This window comes from Copadichromis virginalis, linkage group LG14 (genome assembly GCF_057382275.1).
Source record: "Copadichromis virginalis isolate Kocher_CV1m ecotype Utaka linkage group LG14, C_Virginalis_male_GT1.1, whole genome shotgun sequence".
Classification (NCBI taxonomy): Eukaryota; Metazoa; Chordata; class Actinopteri; order Cichliformes; family Cichlidae; genus Copadichromis; species Copadichromis virginalis.
In genome coordinates this window covers 5,391,808-5,415,408 of record NC_140631.1, presented here as the reverse complement: position 1 = coordinate 5,415,408, position 23,601 = coordinate 5,391,808, and the positions used below count along the sequence as shown (strand labels likewise).

At 40.9% G+C, this 23,601-nt stretch overlaps 1 protein-coding gene across 1 annotated transcript in view; it reads left to right on the top strand.

Annotated features, from left to right (window-relative positions):
• The first annotated feature begins 212 nt into the window (after positions 1 to 212).
• The window catches only part of LOC146693271 (Na(+)/H(+) exchange regulatory cofactor NHE-RF3-like), a 30,686-nt gene continuing 7,297 nt past the window's right edge, over positions 213 to 23,601 (top strand). The window contains exons 1-10 of the mRNA XM_085429913.1: positions 213 to 531; positions 10,283 to 10,292; positions 12,278 to 12,339; positions 12,434 to 12,633; positions 15,183 to 15,254; positions 16,617 to 16,749; positions 17,098 to 17,234; positions 17,322 to 17,529; positions 22,830 to 23,026; positions 23,113 to 23,283. Of these exons, the coding sequence (XP_085286039.1) occupies positions 213 to 531; positions 10,283 to 10,292; positions 12,278 to 12,339; positions 12,434 to 12,633; positions 15,183 to 15,254; positions 16,617 to 16,749; positions 17,098 to 17,234; positions 17,322 to 17,529; positions 22,830 to 23,026; positions 23,113 to 23,283 (1,509 nt within the window). The remainder of the gene's footprint in view (positions 532 to 10,282; positions 10,293 to 12,277; positions 12,340 to 12,433; positions 12,634 to 15,182; positions 15,255 to 16,616; positions 16,750 to 17,097; positions 17,235 to 17,321; positions 17,530 to 22,829; positions 23,027 to 23,112; positions 23,284 to 23,601) is intronic.

The window sequence follows — 23,601 nt, the reverse complement described above, 5'->3', positions numbered from 1 at the left end:
GAAGAGTCACACAGCGTGTGGTGTTGCCCCATAGCCCCATAGTTCTTACAGTTCTTATAGGTAGAGAAAGATGGGTCTATACGGTTCTGTGTCAACTACCTCAAGGTCAAAAAGTTGTCACAGTTTGATGCATATCAAACTGTGACAACTTTTTGTCACAGTTTGATGCGTATCTCGTGCCCCGGGTTAACAAGCTCCTGGACTGGTTAGGAATGGCTCAGTTTTTCAGAGCACTGGTTTTCACCAAGGGCTACTGGAAGATTCCTTCCAAGGAGAAAACCTTCTTCACTCCATACGGTTTGTATCAATTCATCAAACTTCCTTTCGGATTGTTCAGAGCCCTCACCACGTTCCAGTGCCTCGTGGACCATGTGCTACGGCCGCATACTGTATATGCTGCAGCCTACCTGAATGATGCCATAATCCACTGTAACACCTGGGCAGTCCTAGAGTCCCCGAGGGAGGCAGGGCTCATGGCCAACCTGAAGAACTGTGCATTTGTACTGGGGGTACCACTTGGGAGGCGGACAGGTGGGCTCTCAGATGGATAAAACAGCAAATGACATTTGTGCAGGCAAAAAAGGCCCTCTGTGTGTGAGGGTGAATGCGAGAGAGAGTGAGTGTCTGTGTACATGTCTTTGTCACAAATGTACTTAATAATGAGGGTGGGAAGCCATTTTTCACCAGGCTGTCAAAATTGAGGAGATCAACAGATTTTTGAAATAGTTTTGGCATTTAATTTAAAGCAGTAACAAGGGCAGGTCCGAAAGCTTAAAATTACAATTCATGATGAAATACTTCCTGTACTGAGTTTGTAGGTTAGTAAGGTAATACTGTCTGTTTTTAGAATTTCTATCTGCGATGTTTCTGTTGACATGGAAAATCTGAGTGTAACGTTGTTCTTGCCTATTTTATTGTGTGTGGAATCAAATCTTGCTTCATAACCTTTTGCCCTGGCTCCATTGTTGGACTGTCCATTGTTCAACAATGGAGGACAATAAAGTATCAAATGCAATGCAAAAATTATATATAAATATATTTTGAAAAAACACATCATACACAACATGATATAGAAAAAAAAAAGTTGATTTTGTTATAACGGTTATTAAACTCTTATTAAAATCATCAAAGACCCCAGTCACCCATCACATGGACTCTTCACCCTCCTGCCCTCTGGGAGGCGCCACAGGAGCCTCCGGACTAAGACCACCAGGTACCGGAACAGCTTCTTCCCCACAGCTGTCAGACTCCTGAACTCTGCCTCCTGACATCTGACCCACGTTAAACTCATGGACTGAACATACACACACACAATGGACAACTGTACCCTCAAACACACAATAATAACATGGAGTGAACCACCACTCACAACCACTAGCACTTTATATAGCCTCTGTAGAAACTATCTACACCCTCACTTATCTTAACTGCACTACTGTATAGCTCTGTGTAAATAATCATTCTGTACATTCGATAATCTTTAATCCTACAACTGTTTACAACTTGCATAGTTCCCATTTCTGTATAGCTGTATATCTCAGATTTCTGTAAAGTTATTTATTTCATATTCTGTATAGTTTTTCATATTTATATCCTGTTCATAGCTTGTACTCACTACAGCCTGTACATACTTAGTTATAGAATATTCACAACATACTTCATACCGTGTACATTATAACATACCATAATAGACCCATTTCTGTAATATACTTACATATCTATACTATTGCTAATATATATTGTAATATACCTATATCACTAAAGCACTTCTGGATGGATGCAAACTGCATTTCGTTGCCCTGTACCTGTGCATGTGCAATGACAATAAAGTTGAATTCTATTCTATTCTATTCTATTCTATTCTAAACATCTCCTTTCCAAAAAATCTGAATTTTCTGGCTATTTATTGATGGGTTTGGTCTTACAGGGTTAATGACCTTATACTACCATATCACAAGTACATAATAAGGTCCTAGAGGGTTTAAAAGTAGAATGGGAGGCAGAGCCTTCCGTTTTCAGGCCCCTCTTCTTTGGAACCAGCTTCCAGTTTGGATTCAGGAGACAGCTACTATCTCTACTTTCAAGTTTAAGTTTAAAACTTTCCTTTTTGTTAAAGCATATAGTTAGGGTTGGATCAGCTAACTCTGAATCCTCCCTTAGTTATGCTGCAATAGGTGTAGGCTCCTGGGGGATCCCCATGATGCATTGAACATTTCTTCTTCAGTCACCTTTCTCACTCACTTTGTGTTAATAGACCTCTCTGCATTTAATCATTATTTGTTATTAATCTCTTGCTGTCTTCCACAGCATGTCACAGCACGAGGAGGAAGACAGAATGGACATTTCATGGACGTTTCATTGGTTCTTTTCCTACAGCAATGGTTTGACAAATTCCTCGACCACTTGTCATTTTGAGCTGATAGTAAATTTAACAATAGATGTTTTCATCCAGGAAGGAGTGCAAAAACTACATGTATATGGATATGTATTTACAGTATTCATTTTAATTATCTGTCTTTTAAAACAGCATATTTGTGAAACGATTTTAAGATTCTGAGTGTATTTTACAGTGTTGTCTTCCTTTAATTATAGGAAATGTTATGTTTATTGATAATTAAAATGTTAATTTACATTAGACGTGTTAATTCATATGCTGATTTTGCAATTGTATCAATATTTTATTATCTAAAAACAGGAGTAAAATTCTGTAAAATCCACAAGAAAACTACTGTTGAATTACAGATTCTTTTAAAAAAGGGATTAAATATGACCTTTTTTTTGTATTTAGTGCAACTCTAAATACAAATATATATATATATATATATATATATATATATATATATATATATATATATATATATATATATATATATCCATAGGTCCCTCATCCTATTGAACAGGCACATGGGTCAATACATGAGCGGGACACAGAAAGGAATTGGCAAGAATACCAGAAGTGCAAAACACCAGCTACTGGTAGACAGAACAATCAGCCGAGACTGCAAGACCAGACTGACCAACCTGTGCACTGCCTGGATTGATTACAAGAAGGCCTATGACTCAATGCCCCACAGCTGGATACTGGAATGCCTAGAATTGTACAAGATCAATGGGACCCTAAGAGCCTTCATCAGGAACTCAATGGGGATGTGGCGTACAACACTAGAGGCCAACTCCAAGCCCATAGCACAAGTTACCATCAAGTGCGGGATCTACCAAGGAGATGCTCTGTCCCCACTGCTGTTCTGCATAGGCCTGAACCCCCTCAGTGAGATCATTAACAAGACTGGCTACGGATACCGGCTACGGAACGGAGCAGTTGTCAGCCACCTCCTGTACATGGATGACATCAAGCTGTATGCCAAGAGTGAACGAGACATCGATTCACTGATCCACACTACCAGGCTATACAGCAATGACATTGGAATGTCGTTCGGACTGGAGAAGTGTAGTCGGATGGTAACAAAGAGAGGGAAGGTAGTCAGAACTGAGGGGATTGAACTACCAGAAGGCAACATTGCAGACATAGAGGACAGTTACAAGTACCTGGGGATCCCGTAGGCAAATGGGAACCATGAAGAGGCCGCTAGAAAGGCTGCAACCACCAAGTACCTGCAGAGGGTCAGGCAAGTCCTGAGGAGTCAGCTGAATGGTAAGAACAAGATCCGGGCCATCAACACATACGCCCTGCCCGTGATCAGGTACCCTGCTGGGGTAATAAGCTGGCCAAAGGAGGAGATAGAAGCCACTGACATAAAGACAAGAAAGCTCCTTACCATGCATGGAGGGTTTCACCCCAAGTCCAGCACCCTGAGGCTGTACGCTAAGCGGAAGGAAGGGGGCCGGGGACTGGTGAGTGTCAGCACCACAGTCCAGGATGAGACAAGGAACATCCAAGAATACATTGGGAAGATGGCCCCAACTGACCGAGTGCTCAGTGAATACCTCAGGCAGCAGAAACCCAAGAAAGAGGATGGAGACGAGGAACCATCATGGAAGGACAGGCCCCTGCACGGTATGTACCACCGGCAGATAGAGGAGGTGGCTGATATCCAGAAATCCTACCAGTGGCTGGACAAAGCTGGACTGAAAGACAGCACAGAGGCACTAATCATGGCAGCACAAGAACAAGCTCTGAGCACAAGATCCATAGAGGCTGGGGTCTATCACACCAGGCAAGACCCCAGGTGCAGGCTGTGTAAAGATGCCCCAGAGACAATCCAGCACATAACAGCAGGGTGCAAGATGCTAGCAGGCAAGGCATACATGGAACGCCATAACCAAGTGGCCGGCATAGTGTACAGGAACATCTGTGCTGAGTACAACCTGGAAGTCCCGAGGTCAAAATGGGAGATGCCCCCAAGGGTGGTGGAGAATGACCGAGCTAAGATCCTGTGGGACTTCCAGATACAGACGGACAAAATGGTGGTGGCTAACCAACCGGACATAGTGGTGGTAGACAAACAGAAGAAGGCGGCCGTAGTGATCGATGTAGCGGTTCCGAATGACAGCAATATCAGGAAGAAGGAACACGAGAAGCTGGAGAAATACCAAGGGCTCAGAGAAGAGCTCGAGAGGATGTGGAGGGTGAAGGTAACGGTGGTCCCCGTGGTAATCGGAGCACTAGGTGCGGTGACTCCCAAGCTAGGCGAGTGGCTCCAGCAGATCCCGGGAACAACATCGGAAATCTCTGTCCAGAAGAGCGCAGTCCTGGGAACAGCTAAGATACTGCGCAGGACCCTCAAGCTCCCAGGCCTCTGGTAGAGGACCCGAGCTTGAAGGATAAACCGCCCGCAGGGGCGTGCTGGGTGTTTTTTTTTTTTTTATATATATATATTAGGGGTGCAACGATACACAAAATTCACGGTTCGGTTCGATACTTTGGTGTCACGGTTCGATATTTTTTCGATACAAAAAAAAATGTTCATGCCTTTTTAATTTGTCATTTATTAAAATTATAAATATATATTTTAACTCAAAAGTACAGTTTTTAAATTTAATAATGGATTGGATTTATATAGCGCTTTTCAAGGGACCCAAAGCGCTTTACAATGCCACTATTCATTCACTCTCACATTCACACACTGGTGGAGGCAAGCTACGGTTGTAGCCACAGCTGCCCTGGGGCAGACTGACAGAAGCGAGGCTGCCATATCGCGCCATCGGCCCCTCTGGCCAACACCAGTAGGCGGTAGGGTAAAGTGTCTTGCCCAAGGACACAACGACCAGGACAGAGAGCCCGGGGATCGAACCGGCGGCCTTCCGGTTACAGATACGCTTCCCAACCCCCTGAGCCACGGTTTAACCCTAACCCTTGTGCGCGTTTTTTATTTTGACAGCGAATGCACACCTGCGGACCACTTATGTGCAGCCCTGGTTATTTAGCTCATCATATTGCAGCCACAGAAATTCTTTTGTACATGAAACCATGAAGCTGCACTTTCTTTTTGCCTTATAGTCTGATTTGTCATAACTTCTCCGTTTTGTGGTAAGCTTTTCTTTGGCTGTCACTTCTTCACCCTGACCTGTCTTATTTGGCTCAGAAGAAATGAAATATAAATCCTGCTGCTTTTACACACACACTCACATAAGATCAGCGATTCTCTGCGCGATCAACCTCTCACATGTTTAAGCTTGCTGCGGGAGATTTCACTTGTCATGTTTGCATAGTAAGCTATCGATTAATAAGACGATGTCAGAGGAATTGGTGCACAAATTATCATCACTCACAGATCAGTGCTGTCGCTCTCTATACACAGTTCGCGCGATTGCAAAGTGAAAGCAAAAAAACAAGCGGAAATTCAAACGCGATTTCAATATGTCACATATTGACAGTGGCTCACTGATGCCAATGACATAATTACCCAGCTACATTTCTGAAAGAATGCAAAAGCATTGACATATATTTTTCCTTCCTACAATAGCCCGACGGGCAGGGAAGAGATAGATTTTGGTAGCCCGACTGAAAAAAATCGCTAGCCCCAGGACGTCGGGCTAGCGATATTGCAAGCCCTGTATCTGATTGAGGAATCACTCATCTTTGGAAAAGAGAGTTTATTACAGAGAAATGGCTCTTTCCAAAATAAAAGCTATACTATCCGCTTCTTCTGGGCTATATTCTCAGCAGCATAAGGAGAATCATGTGCTAACAGCTGTCTAAATGACTCGGCTAAAGTTAGTAGCATGCTTGTTGTTTTTGTCTTTGCACTAGGATGATGTCGGCGTAAATGTGCAGTCATATTCGTTGTGTTCCCACTAGTGATTTCAGGTTAATCTCGTTGAAATGACCTTAACGCCACAACACGGCAAATCTCCGTTAACGAGCTACCGCCGATCGCCCCTTGCATGGGGCTAGACGGCCAACACGTTAACGAGCTAACTGCGCTAACACACTAGCTCCCACCCATGTAATTGAGCATTGCACGGCACATCCAACATACTGTTTTACTTTAGTCCATGACGCGCTTACCTTCAGGGTCATACGTCACATGAAAACCAAAATAATTCCAAATGCCAGATCTGAATGGGGGAGGTCCATGTTGCAAGGAGAGCTTAACTTCTGTCTTGCTAGCTTGCCCTGCGCTCTTCCTTCTGACAATGCTGTCTGTGTTGAGCGCTCAGTGGATCTGCGCTCGACAGTGCAGCCTAGGCGGAGTAGTCGAACGCAGATTCACTGAGCTCTCAACACAGACAGCATCGTCAGAAGGAAAGTTGATAAAATAAATTACAAATGTTGTATTGTTCGATACATATGCGTACTGAACCGAAAGCACTGTATCGAACGGTTCAATATCGATACGAATATCGTTGCACCCCTAATATATATATATATATATATATATATATATATATATATATATATATTTGTATTTAGTGCAACTCTAAATACAAATATATATATTTGTATTTATGTATATATATATAAATGAGGCCGCTAGAAAGGCTGCAACCACCAAGTACCTGCAGAGGGTCAGGCAAGTCCTGAGGAGTCAGCTGAATGGTAAGAACAAGATCCGGGCTATCAACACCTACGCCCTGCCCGTGATCAGGTACCCTGCTGGGGTAATAGGCTGGCCAAAGGAGGAGATAGAAGCCACTGACATCAAGACAAGAAAGCTCCTTACCATGCATGGAGGGTTTCACCCCAAGTCCAGCACCCTGAGGCTGTACGCTAAACGGAAGGAAGGGGGCCCGGGACTGGTGAGTGTCAGCACCACAGTCCAGGATGAGACAACGAACATCCAAGAATACATTGGGAAGATGGCCCCAACTGACCGAGTGCTCAGTGAATACCTCAGGCAGCAGAAACCCAAGAAAGAGGAGGGAGACGAGGAACCATCATGGAAGGACCCTGCACGGTATGTACCACCGGCAGATAGAGGAGGTGGCTGATACCCAGAAATCCTACCAGTGGCTGGACAAAGCTGGACTGAAAGACAGCACAGAGGCACTAATCATGGCAGCACAAGAACAAGCTCTGAGTACAAGATCCATAGAGGCTGGGGTCTATCACACCAGGCAAGACCCCAGGTGCAGGCTGTGTAAAGATGCCCCAGAGACAATCCAGCACATAACAGCAGGGTCCAAGATGCTAGCAGGCAAGGCATACATGGAACGCCATAACCAAGTGGCCGGCATAGTGTACAGGAACATCTGTGCCGAGTATAACCTGGAAGTCCCGAGGTCAAAATGGGAGATGCCCCCAAGGGTGGTGGAGAATGACCGAGCTAAGATCCTGTGGGACTTCCAGATACAGACGGACAAAATGGTGGTGGCTAACCAACCGGACATAGTGGTGGTAGACAAACAGAAGAAGACGGCCGTAGTGATCGATGTAGCAGTTCCGAATGACAGCAACATCAGAAAGAAGGAGCACGAGAAGCTGGAGAAATACCAAGGGCTCAGAGAAGAGCTCGAGAGGATGTGGAGGGTGAAGGTAACGGTGGTCCCCGTGGTAATCGGAGCACTAGGTGCGGTGACTCCCAAGCTAGGCGAGTGGCTCCAGCAGATCCCGGGAACAACATCGGAGATCTCTGTCCAGAAGAGCGCAGTCCTGGGAACAGCTAAGATACTGCGCAGGACCCTCAAGCTCCCAGGCCCCTGGTAGAGGACCCGAGCTTGAAGGATAAACCGCCCGCAGGGGCGTGCTGGGTGTTTTTTTTATAATAAAATAAAATAAAATATATAATAAAATATATTTTATATAATAAAATATAATGATAATCAAGAATTTATTTGAAAACATGTTGCAGGATGTATTGCTTTGGAATAATCAAATTTATTTATTTGGTTTGAGTTATTTTTTTTATTTTGTCCTCCACAGTGAACAGCAGTGCCACAGAGTGGTAAAGGTGCATTATGTTGTCTTTTCCATTGCAATGCATCACACTCTGCACACAGACCTCTTGAGGCGTGTCATGGAGTAAATGTTTAACCATTATGGCTAAGCAGAAAGCAGTCAGTATCTTAGGTTTTTATTATCTGTCTGTTGTGAACCTTGTCCGTCCACAGTGCCTTAGTCTAAGCAGATATAAATGCCAAGCACACAGAACTTCATGAGGTCCTTAAAAGGTAGGGTTTATTTTCTGCTTCTCAAACATATGACTGTTCGTGATTTGAATATTCAAATGTGTAAACATGCACTCCTTAGTTACGGCATAATTCCTCTGTGTGAAATGTCATAGCAGTGATGGTAAGCCAGTTTACTTTTGTTTTGTTTTTTACGGTAAGTGTTTTATGCATAATTATCATTGTGGTGGATTGTGTTTTTCAAAATGCTATGGTATATATTGCTGTCAATATAAAACCACACACTAACTTCAGCTATGTTCTTCCTGGTTAAACATTGCCTTTCACTATTTGAAAAAAATAAATCCACAGGCAGGATATTTTTGTGTGTGAGCACACACTCACACGCATGTGTGTGCACACACCTACACACACAAAGTTGGATTTGAAGAGTAATGTGAAATATTGACACAAAAGACCATGTTTCTGGGGGGTCATTTCCACTACCCTTTCTTTAAACATAATGAATGAATTGCATTAAAGAGAACGGAGAATGAGAATGTGCTCATTTGCACATTAAAAAAGTTAATGTTTTAAGGGTTCAAGCAACATTCCGACCTTCACGCTTTATGCTATATCCAGAATCAGTGACTGGCTTAATCAATGTTTATGTGAGAAATAACTTGCATTTTTATTAAAAATTAGTTTATTATGCTTTCATATGCCACAATGCAACGGACACAACTGACATATATTGCATTTTTTCCTTTTTGAATTAAATTTTGCTTCTATGCAGTTGAAACTATGCAGTTTTCCAGCTATGCAGTGGCAAAACAAGTACAGCATGTACATGTCAAAACGAGCAGACAGGAGAGGGTAGACAAAAATTGTATTCACTAATTATCATGAATCTAACTTTATAATGATTGATGATGGGTTTTTATTAGTGATAAAAAAAAGAGTTAAGATAAGTTAAGCTGTGTTATCCTTTCTATAGCAGGTGATAGATGAAAAAAAAAATAAACCATAAATAATATAATGTGTGGCCTTGTTTGGCCACCTCATACAGCCAGAATAGCCATGGTGGTGGAGTGGTTAGTGCTGCTGCTTGAAGGTTCCTAGTTGGGGCTTCTTCTTTTTTTTTTTTTCTTCTTTTTTTTTTTTTGAGTGGCACTACATGCTCTCCCAGTGCCTGAGTGTTTTTTCTTTTTCTTTTTGTGATTCAATTCAATTCAATTCAAGTTTTACACTAATAAAGAGAAATTTTTAGCAATCAGATGACCCCAAAGAGCAAGCAAAAATGGGAACTCTATTTATCAACATCAAATATTGATAAACTATATTTATCAGTATCAAAGCTTTATCATAAGTTTTAAGTCTAATCATCAAAGTAGAGAGGGTGTCTGCCTCCCGAAACCAAACTGGGAGCTGGTTCAACAGAAAAGAGGCCTGAAAGCTGAAGTGTCTGCCTCCCATTCTACTTTTACCAACCAACTGAAACCAACTTCTACCAGTTTACTGTGAAAGGACAGAGGTTTTCAAAATGCACATGTTGAAACCACCAGAAAAAAAGCAGCTGGCCCTTCAGCTTAATCAGCTCCAGTCAATGTTAACAGGTGACAGGCACACTCATATAACAGAGCTACAGTCACCAGTCAGATTGAAACAGCAACAATAGCAAAGTGCGACCACAGGATGGCGGTAATGTAATGTAATGCAATGTATGATATGAAAGGAGGGACTTTGGTAAGTCTTTATTTATGTCTGTTTTTAGATATGACAAGGTAAGTACTGCTTGCCATGGTTGTCCTGAAAAGTGTATAATATAATGAGAATTCATTATATCCACAAACTAAGACAGATGTATCTACATGTTGTGTCACTGTTTCTCCTTCAGGTGGCCAGAATGCACAGAAATCCACAGTAAGTTCTCCTTTTGACCCACTAGAATCTTTTATGCCTTGCGATGAACATGAGCGGCCTTTTTTCCCCAAAATGTTGTTGTAGGTTGTGCTTAAATAAATACATTATTTCTGATTTTTGTCTCCAACTTGATTGCTTGTTGCAATTCAGAAAACCCTTAATATCATGCAGCAATTAAATAAATTTGTCTATTTGTCTCTAAATAAATACTAGTCCACCTGCTGAGACTAAAGCTTGTCAAATGGTAATGATAAATAAATAATTTTGCTGCTGTTAAACTTCAACAGTCCATTATTAAACACAGTACTTAACGCAGTAATAACCAAAGGTAATATTTTATTTTAATTTTACCGTCATGTAGAGTTAATGTGTGTGAGTGCGTAATAAAACTTAAACATTTCAGATTTTTTCATATCATCCTCAGTCTTACCCTAAAATGTCTAAAAACATTTTCAAGATATTTCGTCAGAGCCATCTCTAGTCACAAAACAACTGATGAATAGTCCCATGTATTTAAGCTCCATTGGGAGATGTCTCATTGGAGGTGGTTCTGAGGGTTAATATGCAAATTATCACATGACATGAGCCAGTGTGTAAAATAAATCATGGATTACCATCTGTGAAACATTGCCCCAGTGCCCCATTATGTGAGCCATCAAGATCACGTGAGGTAAGGTGTGGATTGAAGTGACAGGGCAGTGATGTCAAGATTACATTGTAGTTGGCTGACAGCTAGTGTTGTAAGCCACCACTGGTGTTCGATGTTGGTCATTCATCATGGACATAGATAGACTCCTTTACTGCTTTCAAACCATCTGTCTTCTCTGCCAGTGTTCAAAATATAAACACTGGCATCCTCAAAGGATTGGCCTTTCTCCTTTCAGCTGAGTTTTGTCTTGTTGTGCCATGTGTTAAGTGCTTTCCTCATTTATTTCTTCTGCCTTTGAGGGAATGTTCTCTGTTGGTGCGTTAGAGTCCTGACCACCCCAAGTTTGTGTTGTAGTGTTTGGTGTGAGTCAAAGACTACTGAGCTGTGTCTGTGGGTTTTTGGTAAACTTGAATGCTGAGGCTGGGGTTCTCCTCAGCACAGTCCAGGAGTGGTAACCTATATTCAAAGGATACCTTTTTCTACTGGGTTCAAGCACCGTTAGGTGGTTGTTGTTGCGATTTGGAGAAACACAAACAAAATGGAATTGAAATCAATTGAAGTGATTTTGTTTTGTTCCTCTGAGGAGCCCAAAGATTCACTTTTCACTTTCTCTATGTAAAGATTGACTGTGAAGGGTGGCTGTAGCTTAGGAGATAGAGCACGTCATCTACTGATCAGAAGGTTGATGGTTTGATCCCTGGCTGCTCCAGCATGCTGAATATCACTGGGTTGCTACACTAGCTCCAAGTTGTTCTCCCACGCAAGTGTGTGAATGTTAGATAGAAAACACTTATGTAGGAAAAGCATAATAAACTGTTTGGGTGAATGAAGCAAGTTGTATAAAGCTCTTTGACTGCTCAGGTAGATTAGAATAGCTGTATATAAGAACCAGTCCATTAACCATTGCAATGGGTGACACTATTGGACTTCAATGCAGAATTGTCCAATTTGGTATAGCAATATTATAATTGGGAGTGAACAGGAATATTATACATAATAAATCTTGTTGTTAATCAGTGTAACTAGATGTGTTTCTTATGTTAAATAGTCAACATAAGAAAATGCATATATACCTTCTGTAAAAGGTGCATGTTCTGCTGTAAACAGGCCTTCTCTGTGCTAGTTTTTTATATGAAACTGTATCGTATCCTTTTAAAATTGGAGTTTTAAATTGACTCTAATATCTCCTTACATCAGTTTTACCTTTAATCCAAAGGAAGGGATTGACAACCCAGCTCTGGTCATGACTGATGATCCTGGTGAGATGTACACATCTTTACAAACAAAACATTTCATAATACCCTCCCGCTTCCTACTAGTTGTTGATTTTTTTTCCTGTGTTTGCAAAGCCAGATCCAAGCGTGGTGCCGAGACTGTGCCACCTGAAGCGTTCAGAGGGCCAAAGCTTTGGCTTTCATCTGTGTATGTACAGCCAGGGTTTTGAGATCACAGATCTGGATCCATGGAGTCCTGCAGAGCACAGTGGCCTCAAGGATGGAGATCGAGTACTGGAGGTGAATGAGGAATATGTGGTCAACATGGATTTTAGCAGGGTTAGTATCTAGAATTTGTGCAATATGATAGTGGGTACAATGGTGGTTAGTTGTGTTACTCAAAGCAAGCAATGTTTACTCACAGCAAGCAGGTGTTTGTAGCCTCCTAGGGGCCTTCTGTAGAGTTAGCATGCTCTCCTTCTGCCAAAGGCATGGATTTTAGTATCGTTAGTGATTCTGAATTGTCCAACTGTTTAGATGTGAAACCTGAGTATTGACGACCTCCTTGCCTCGTACCAGCTGAGAAAGGCAAAGAGCCTGGCTAGATAAGGTTATGAGTGGCTGAAACCATAATTTTGCTTTCAAGAAAATGGAAGGATGGTTTCATGGTGAGGATTTTCCGCTGTGTGTTGCATTTTTTAAAACAACAGACATTCTGCAAAATAGCTTGTCCTTTCTTACAGTGCATACTTGCTGTACTGCAATTACATTTTTTTCTTGACTTTCCATCCTTTAGAATGTGATAAATTCTATATTATTTGACATTGTTTGACATTGTCACATACTATCCCATATGGAAAAGAAATAGTAAAAACTTATAAAAGACTTGCATAAGATGTGGCCTACTTCATGTAGTGAATCATATAAGGCTTATATGATTTACTCATGAAAGTGGCCACTTTCTCATTACTTTCATATATTGTTTTAGTAAGCATCCAAAACATACAAGTTTCATTTATATAATTTTTCAAGGGACCTTATATCTGTTTTCACTCTTGTATGCTTTTCATATAAGTTTCACACAAGACAGACACAAACTTTATAAGATGTATATATATCTTTTCCATATGGGTATGTAAGAGGTCAATATTAGTTAATCCCAATCAAAAGTTTAAGATCACTTGAAAAATGGCAAAAAATCATATTTTGCAAGGTTGGATCTTAACAAGGTTCCAAGTTGAGCTTCAGCATGCAACAAGAAGAAACATTTTTTGACCATGCAATATATTGAAAACAAGAATTAAATTGAAACAGGCTGTTTTACAGCTGATCAAAAGTTTAGGACCACATGCCTTTAAAAGGCCAATTCTGTGCAAAAATGTGGATTCATTGTCCCATTCTCAGGTAGTCACACTGTCAGGACGTTCCAATGGCAAAAGCAAAAAAAAACAAAAAACGTTCCCTTTTTGAACGTGGCCGGGTTGTCGAACTGCAGAAGCAGGGTGTCTTACAGTGCGTCATCGCTGCTTAGGTGGGACGCTGTAAGACAGTCGTTTGGAATTTCTTAAATGATCCTGAGGGTTATGGAACAAAAATGTCAAGTAGAAAATTTCACCAGCACTGAGCTTGAGGATCCAATTGGCTGTCCGTCAAGACACTGGACCTGGACCCAAATTAAGGCTGGTACTGGTGCCGACTGCAGCCTCATAACCATCAGACGGCATCTGAGACTGAAAGGCTTCAAAAACAAAAAACGTCTTCAAAGGCCTTGTCTCCTTGAACGCCACAGAACTGACCGTTTGGACTTTACACCAAACATGGTACATTAAAAGGTGGAAGAAAGTTTCATTCTCTGATGAGAAAAATTTAACCTTGATGGTCCTGATTTCCAACATTACTGGCATGACAAACAGATAGAGATGTTTTCTATGCACCACAGTGGAGGGGGCAGCATAATGGTCTGGGGTGCTTTGTCCTTCAGTGGAACAATGGAGCTTCAGGAGGTGCAGGGGCGTCAAACAGCTGCTGGCTATGTCCAGATGTTGAAGAGAACATCCCTCATGACTGAGGGCTCTCATCTGTGTGGTAACAACTGGGCTTTTCAACAGGACAATGATACAGTACACAATGCCTGCAGGACAAGGGACTTCTTCCAGTAGAATACCATCACTCTTTTGGACCATCTTGCACGTTCCCCTGATCTAAATCCAATTGAGACGCTTTGGGGAGTGGATGTAAAGGGAATGTGAATGCTAGATACTTTAGAAACCACTTAGGTATAAGTGATATGTGTAGATAGATACGTGTATAAAACATGCCCCACGGCTCATGCAGTTTTTTTTCTCTTTCTACCTAAGTGCTTTTTAAAGTATCTAGCATTCACATTCCGATGATGCATCGGAGAGCAACCAGGGGTTCAATGCCCAAGGATACTTTGGACACATACTGGTGTAGCGAATAATTGAACCAACAAGTTTCCAATTAGGTGATACCCTGCTCCACCCCCTGAGTATAGCAACACAAGGTTATTAATCTCTGGCTGTCTTCCACAGCATGTCTTCTATCCTTTCTTCCTTCTCTCACCGGTTGGGTGATGGCCACCCCTCTCTATGCCTGGTTCTGCTGGAGGTTTCTTCCTTCTTAAAAGGGAGTTTTTCCTTCACACTGTCACCAAAGTGCTTGCTCATAAGGTGTCATATGATTGTTGGGTTTTTCTCTTTATGTATTATTGTAGGGTCTACCTTGAAATTCAGTCTGAAGTAAAATGGAATAATTGATAAAAACATTATTAGGACAGGCTTAAACTGTTTTAATGGATGACTCTGCCATACAGAAAAAGAGTAAGTTTATAATGTGTCTATGATTATCTCTCTGCAATTATCTAACAGGTTGTGAGACAGATCCAGTCATGTGGCTTACACCTATTTCTTCTGGTGCTGAAGAGGGAAGAGTATGAATGGGTATGAGAACTGATCTTTCACACAACTATGTTTTATTCAAATCTGATGTCTTATTGGTAACCAGTGATCATAATGCTCAGTGATTAACATCATTTAGATCAAGACTAAATGCAGCTATTCTTAAAACAGTGACAGCCAGCAACAATCTAATGTTCTAATGCTACTACACATACTGACAATACTGACGATGAGGAACTTTCCAACCTCTCCCGAAATAGTTGTTGATTGCTGAGGAATTAAAGTTAACATTGCAGATGTGTGTATAAGTGTATGAATTTTTTTTTAAACCTTTGCACAAAGGCAGTTTCTTTTCTTTTTTTTTGAGAGACGGCCTCAGAAAAGAATTAAAGGGTGAGCACTTCTTGGCTCACATGTCATATTTACTATCAACTACAGGTTGAGGCTTCTGAAAATCTATATTTTAGTCCTATATTTTACTTTAGCCCCCCTCCCCTCCCAAATTTTCAACATTTCATCTCTGGCAGCTTAGCTCAGGAGGTAACAATTAGTCCTCTACCAATTGGAAGATTGGAGATTTGATTCCTGGCTATTCCATTAGGGTTATAGCTCTGTTATCAGAAGAAATTTTACAAGGTGCTTAACAACGAGGGATAACATGGAAAAACAAAACAAACACAAATTGAAACAGTGGTCCCATCATTGCACAGTTACATGTTGTTTACATAACAATTTATGGTTAACGTGAGGCTAGCAAGCCACTGACGCCATTTTATTTAACTCAGGTATGTATCTTTGAAGGGTTTTTATTTCTCTGTTTAAACTAGTCAAGGTACTGAAACTTTATTTCTGAAAGACACCTACTTTAGATCCTCATATTTGCAGCATTAATTTTGCTCTGCATTTGACTGTTAAACCCACTTTCTGCAGAAATTTCAAATTACAAGCATCTTAAGGTCTTGGTGGACAGAAACCCAAAGCTCTTAGTTAAATGACAAAACAAAGTGTGACAGCATTAAATAAAGAAACTAAACAAAAAAACGCCAACAGACTTTGTTAAGCTTTTCATCATCAACCTATTTCACCATACCACATAATGGGTACATCTAATGGCAACATAGGTAAAGTATTATAACTAAATGCAAAGATTGCCCCCCCCCCCCCCAACCACCACCACCAACAAGTACCAAGTCATGTTTTGCTTGGGGAAGAAATATTTATTTCACTCAGTAAATCATGCAAATCAATTTATAATGTTTGTATGAATAATTTAATTTTATGATTTTTTTTGCGGGGGGGGGGGGGGGGGGGGTGTTCTGAACTTTAGATTCTGGAAGAATGAATCCAGAACCACATATTTCGGGTCACAGAATCTTGCAGATGTCTCCTTTCTCCTTTTTCCAGGCAGTGTCTATGGGCGTGGACCTAAAATTCCTGGCCAATGCCACCAAAGGGGATCGCTGGTCTCGACCCAGGCTATGTCACATCCAAAAACAGCCAAAGCATGGCCTAGGAATGACTATTGTCTCAGTCGATGGTATTTATTTTGCTGTCACTATCTGTGACAAGTGCTAACTACTCACAATCACAAACAGCTCCCCTGAAGTCACTGTACCTTCTAACTATTTTACAAGAAAGCCAAGAAGTTCCAGTGCTAAAGTTCAAACTCAGTTTAGATGAACAGTTTCCCCTGGTTCTAGTCTATGTATCATTAGGACATAGACCAGAACCATCAAATCACAAAAGTGATCTAATGGTTCCCAAAATGTGCAACTATTTAATTATTTCTGCTGATTACTTATAATATACAACAGTTTTGTTTTTTCTTTCATCAAGCATTATTGAGTAGATTTTGACTGTGGACAGACTGTGGATGTGTCAACAGGTGAAAAGAATCAATATATGGTGAGAACAGTTATTGATGGTCCAGCAGAGAAAGCGGGTATCTTCAGTGGTGACAGACTGATCTGGATTAATGGACTGATGGTGTCCACTCTCAGATACTCAGCTCTCATCAGAACTGTACGGATCCTCTTCTCTCAGTCAGAATTGATGTGTGTGCTCTGTTACACTGAATGTGCATTACTGTCTGGTGTGTTTGGCCCTCAGGTGAAGAAGAGTGGGGATTCAGTGACAGTGCTTGTTATTGACAGTGACAGTGAGTCATGCTATATCAGAAGGAAAATTCCCATCATGCCTGTGGTAGCACAAAGCTGCAGCCTCCCCCACAAAGCTAAGACCATGAATCTGGTGAAGGGAAGTGATGGATATGGCTTCCTGTTGAGACAAGAAAAGCTGGCAAGCACACAACAAAAAGGTGAGAGACATATTAATGGAAAGTTTATGAAAGGATATAGGGTCCCACTTTATTTTCAATTGAACTAATTTCAATTCAGCTTTATTTATATAGTACGAAGCCCCGCAGGGGACATGGGAGAAAAAAAATTAAGACGGAGCTTTGCGAGATCTCGCAAAACTTTTGCGAGATCCCGAGTTTGTTTTGCGAGAGTTCACAAAAGTTTTGCGAGATCTCGAGTTTGTTTTGCGAGATCTCGCAAAACTTTTGTGGGCCAGTGGACACTTTTTCAATAATGAGGATGTAGACATCATGGACAGGAAAGAACGCTGGTTTGAGCAGGGAATCAAGGAGGCCATATATGTGAAAAGGGGAGGCACAAGGATACATCTGTCACCATCTCACAATGCTTTGCTTGCAGCCATTCTTCAACTCTCTGTGAATGGTACTCATGGCCATTGATCAATGATGAATGGTCTTGTTGATCAATGGTCATGACAATTTGCATATTAATGATCAAGAAACTGACCTTGACAGTCCATTGTTCATCAGTGGTGCTAGTTTCAGTCACTGTGCAAAGGTACTGTGTATAAGGTTGGGGAAACCTGCAGTCAGCTGAGACTGATGAAGTCACTTGGATCAGTGATAAAACCTTTCTCCCACTGAAATCGCTACATCCAGATGAACAGAATCAACTTTTGGGGATTTACTTACCTGGATGATTGAGCATGCATCAGGACATCAGAAAGCTTGCTTATCAAGTCGCAGTAACAGATAATATCAAACACCATGGGATGAGAAACAGATGGCAGGGCCTGACTGGTTTATAAGGTTTGTGAAGCTGAACCCCAGCTGGGGCGGGGGTGGGCACTTAAATGATACTTATCTAACTAACCTACTCTAAGCTAATGCTGATTTTGTTCTAATCTTTGAGAAGAAAAACACTGGAGAATATGAGGACACCTTTGCCACCGCTGTCCTTATCTCTTCCGTGTTGCTATAACCCAATAGGAGAAAGCCAAGTCCAGTAGGATACAATGGAAATCGAAATCTTCTAAAATATATACTCTAACAAGACAAAAATGAGCAGAGAAAAAGCCAAAAATCCTAAATCCAATTAAAGCTGGAAGCAGCTTTGGAAGGGCCCTCGCACCCAGCCATGCCCAACAGGTGGCGATGGAGATTACCGTTTAATCTAATGTCACACTCAAGCATATAATGTATTGCACCACCAGTCAAAATGTCATCTAGATCAATGACGATTTTAGCTTTTTGTACACTTCCTCTTTCCACAAAGTGGCGCTCTAACCATTGCTGACAAATGGCACATCAGTCCGTTTGAGGCACGACTGTCATAGTGCCTGTAAAGTGTGAGAGGGATTGGACAATGTGTCTTTGAGTTATAGCAGTTTTGTAATTCTTGGCAAATGATTGAAACTCGACGTGCGGCCACGACCACCCGTTTCACGAAACGTGAAAAGCTTCGCATTTTAACATGACTGAGGTCTCTTGATTCCACTCAGCGCAGATTATGTTGATCTGGTGAAATTCCAAGGATATGTTCATTAGAGTACGAGGCCTTAAAACTGTGAACAAACGTTGACATGTTCAATTGAAAATGGCTGACTTTCTGTTGGATGGGGAACACTGCTCCAAGAGACTTTTTTGTACATCTTGATATCTTACATCAGGCTGCTAAATTTTAGACTCAGAAATTTTGTAGGGGGTGCTGTGGCGTCATTTTGCAATACTCCATGAAAAGAATCACATAACAAGAAAGCCTTCTTCACACTGGAGTAGTGATGGGATTTCCGGCTCTTTTTAGAGAACCGGCTCTTTCGGTTCGGCTCACTAAAAAGAGCCGGCTCTTTCGGCTCTGAACCGGTTTTTCAGGTTGTTTTGTTGCTTTAATTAATTTATTATTAACAATAATAAAAAATTATGCACAAAAGGAATTACTAATGTACAAAAAAGTGGTTTTATTTATATATGTTTATATATAAATATGTGTGGTGGCCCCTAGAGACAAAACACGTACAAACTCCAAAGCACATTTCTAGCATGAACTGAACTTCCAAAACAGAGCTACCTAGATCACTTAAATTACACAATTGAAAGCATATGTGTATTGTTTGTGTATTTATACACAATCACTCATATATATTCAAATAATTTAAAAAAAATGTTCATTTACCTGTTATTACCACACACCAAATCCAGTTGTTGGTACTTGCTGGCTTGTGTAGCCACTAGGTAACAAAAGCTCAACACTGCACCTAGCATCCTGGAGCACTTCTATTGTGTTTTGTATGTGTTTTGAGTTTTTATGTGCTTCTGAGTTTTTACGTGTTTTGGAGTTTTTACGTGATTCAAAGTTTGTACGTCCTTCGGAGTTTGTACGTGCTTTGTCTGTAGGGGCCACTGTAAATATACTTTTATTTATTCACTCCACATAAAATGTAATAAATAAATCATATAATACAAAAACCAACTATTCACATTTCAACTTTTAACTGTTTAAATTTTCAGCTTTTTCCTTTAAAAAATTTAAAGTGAAACAACACAAAACACTGCAAACCACAACACAATTAAATATAAATTATAATATGAAAACAAAAAGAACATGCACATTCTCTGTCATATGGACCTGCATGAATAAACTTTCTGAATCCTTTATCATCCGCAACTGAAAATAGTTGTGGATGATTACTATACCTTTCTAATGTGACATTGTTGTCCCTGGCTGTCTTTCTCTTTCTCCCTCCTGCTCTGTTCCTGTGCTACTGAGTGTAACTACCGCCCCTCCCCCCTCATCCCAGTGTAAAGCACAAGGCTCGCATGCTGAGTGAAGCGAAAAAAAAGTGCGAGAAAGAAAAAGAAAAAAAAACACGGTTCGCAATAAGTGGCCAGCTCGCGATAAGGGGCCGGCTCGTGTCGTTCGCGTCAAAGATCCGGCTCCAAGAGCCATTTTGTTCGCGACCGACACATCACTACATTGGAGGTGTGTGCCATATTTAGTGACTTTTCAAGCTTCCCAACCCACTGTCAAAAGCTTAGAAGAGTTAGAAGAGAGAGGCCTAATGTTTAATAATCCACATTCAACTGTTTTACTCTTTGGCGCAGCTGTGGATATTCTATTGTTCTTTCTTTGGGATTTTTTTATGCTTAAATTGTTTGATGACAGGAGAAGAGAAGCTGCAGAGAGATGTGTAAGACTGTAAGTCTGCTTCCTGGTCCCAATTCTGGATAGTCACATTTTGGCAGGTTTAATAAATTTGGCCATATTTTGAGAAACCTAGAGCTGCTCTGTCCAAAGTGGGAAGGATACTGTTGCACCTATAAAACCCAAATTGTTTTTTGGAAACGACTCAGACAGACAGCAGTTAAGGAGAACATGCAGCTAAACATGTCACTCCTGATCTGATTGGGGAGGGGACCAGAGAAAAATACATAGTCTGAGATTGTTTAGCAAAGTTACACACCAATTTAATATTAGTTTTAGTGATCTACGATTGATGTAACCAGGTGTCATTACTGCCAACATGAATTCTAATTTTACAAAATCTACCTTTACATTTAGCCAGCAACTTCAGGGTTCCTTCAGTCTCACCTGCTCTGGCACCTGGAACAGAATTGCCAATAAACAGAGTTTGTTCCTGGCCTGAAGTTAGATTGGCTATAGGGATTTTCAAGGGTGCGGAGCCAGGTTTCCAATTCAGTGATCCTGACCTTCAGAGCAGTAAACAGGCTTTATTTAATTCAAGTATTGTACAACGAGGCCAAAGAGTAGCTAAACATCTCACAGACTGAGCAGGAAGATGCAGGAAGAACAGTTGAAGAAGCCATGTTGCTAGCAAGCCAGCTAAGAGCTAAGCTAAACTAGCAAATACCTAGACACAGTAAATGAATACTGTGAATATAATTAGGGCTCAGTAGTTGGGCGTCTGCCATTTTTTCTGTTATTTTTTCTCTGATGCTCTTCAGTTCCATTCTTAGAAAGCACAAAACTGCTTTCCTTTGTTCCCTCTTCATGTGAATATGGAAGGATGTCTACTTTATACAGACTTGCATACAAACTGAGTGTCTTGAGGTACTAAAAGCACTGACAGCTCTGAACTTACTGAATTATAATGAAACATAGGTTATTGTATTTGGTCCTGCTGTTGCACTGTTGGGTTTTTTCCTGTACACATGGACCCTAGACAGTAATTTTAGATGTGACAGTCTAAAAGTCTAAAATTACTGTGGATTTCTGTGCAGTGGTGTAATGCAGTTTCTTTCAGCTGAGGCAACTGATAAAGATAAAACAAAAACATTGTGTTGAAAGATCACTTTAAAATAATGCCTTTATGACAGCTCGGTTGGATTACTGCATCTCTTTGTGTTTGGGAGGTTGCTGTAGCACAGGAGGAAGAGCAGGTCATCTACCAGGGCCATCTATAGGGTTTTGAATGCTTACAAAGAGTAGAACAGCGCTATACAAGAACCAGTCCATTTGGTGCTAGCCAGTCCTCCCTGCAGCTGGTGCCACATGACTTTTAACTGGAACATATAAGAGAGACTATATTACTCTGGTTCTTAAAGCCCTTAAATTCATCCTACTTCTCTGAGCTAATGCACTTGTATTCCCGTCCTGTGCCCTTAGTTCAGTTCACCATCTGCAAGTACACAGTGGACGTTCAAGAGGGACAGGTCTTTTCCCATTGCAGCTCACAAATTGTGGAAATTACACATTAGACTGACTTGTTAAGACCCACTTCTACTTAGCTTTCAACCCACTGTGACATGTTGATTTTATTAACTCATGTTTAATTGTGTTTTGTACTGTTATTCATGCTTTTATTTTGTCCGGTACTTTAGTTTAATATTACAATTATTGTAATGCTTTTATTCCTACGTTCAACACTTTAAAAACAGAAAACACTAAATGGCTAAAGCAACACTAAAGCAACACTAAAGCAACACTAAACACTAAAGCAACTTTATAAAAAAGTTGCTTTTCTTTATGCCTCTGATGACTGATCTTCGATCTCATTAGGATAGTGTGCAGTGGGACACTTGGAGGGCAGACTGTCAGCTGCCCAACTAATCAGAATTAGAAGTCATACTTTTGTTTCCTTTACTGTAATTCACTGCTGGGTGGGCGAGACAGGCTGTTTGGAAGATGGAGCTAAGCCTTGCCCAGGCTTAACTATCTATACAAAGTATATCAAGATGTAATCCAGATGTAATCAATTCATATATTTCTCAAAGTTAGGAATATATAAATATATTTCAGGAAACAGTAATAAATCTAATAATAATCTTCTGTGACCCTGCAGTTCATGTGCTGAGAGAAGTGGATGTGGGGAGTCCAGCTCAGGGTGCAGGAATGGAGGATGGAGACCTGCTGCTTGCTGTCAATGGGGAACCTATTGAGTCCATGGAGCATGAAGACATTGTTAGAAAGATTAGACAGAGTGGGGATAAAGTCTCGCTTACAGCTATATCTATTGCAGGAAGAGACTTTTACAGAGAGGCAAGTACAATCATATCAATACAGTCACACAAATATAGTATAACACGTAGTGTGTAAGGGGTGAACTGCTTTCTGTTCTCCTGCAGTTAGGCATTTCTCCTCTGTTATTCCATGAAGACTGTTCTCACCACTGCATAAAGAACTGGGAGGACGCTCCTCTAAGAAAACCCACAAAGTATAATCAGGACAGAGAGGAGGCTGACTCTGGTTTCTACTCAGGTTATGTCGCAGAAATGCCAGAAACCGTAAGGATACAGGTAGGACCTCACTGTTTTACTGAAGTTAGACATGAATGTGTGAGAACATGGCATGCAGTGTAAAATGTTGAGTCATCATAATGTCTAGAAAGGTGGTATTTAATGGGATTTGCAAAGCTAGTAATGCTTTGTGAATATTTAGATGTTTCTAAATGTGCAATTTTGCTTGCATTACATGTTTAACAGACCTTACTTACATTGTGCCTTTCTACTAAGGCACTCAAAGCAGTCCCTCATTCACCCAATCATACACACATTCATGCAACTATGCCTAAACACTTTTCAACATTCACACACTCACACCTTAGTTGCCCAAAG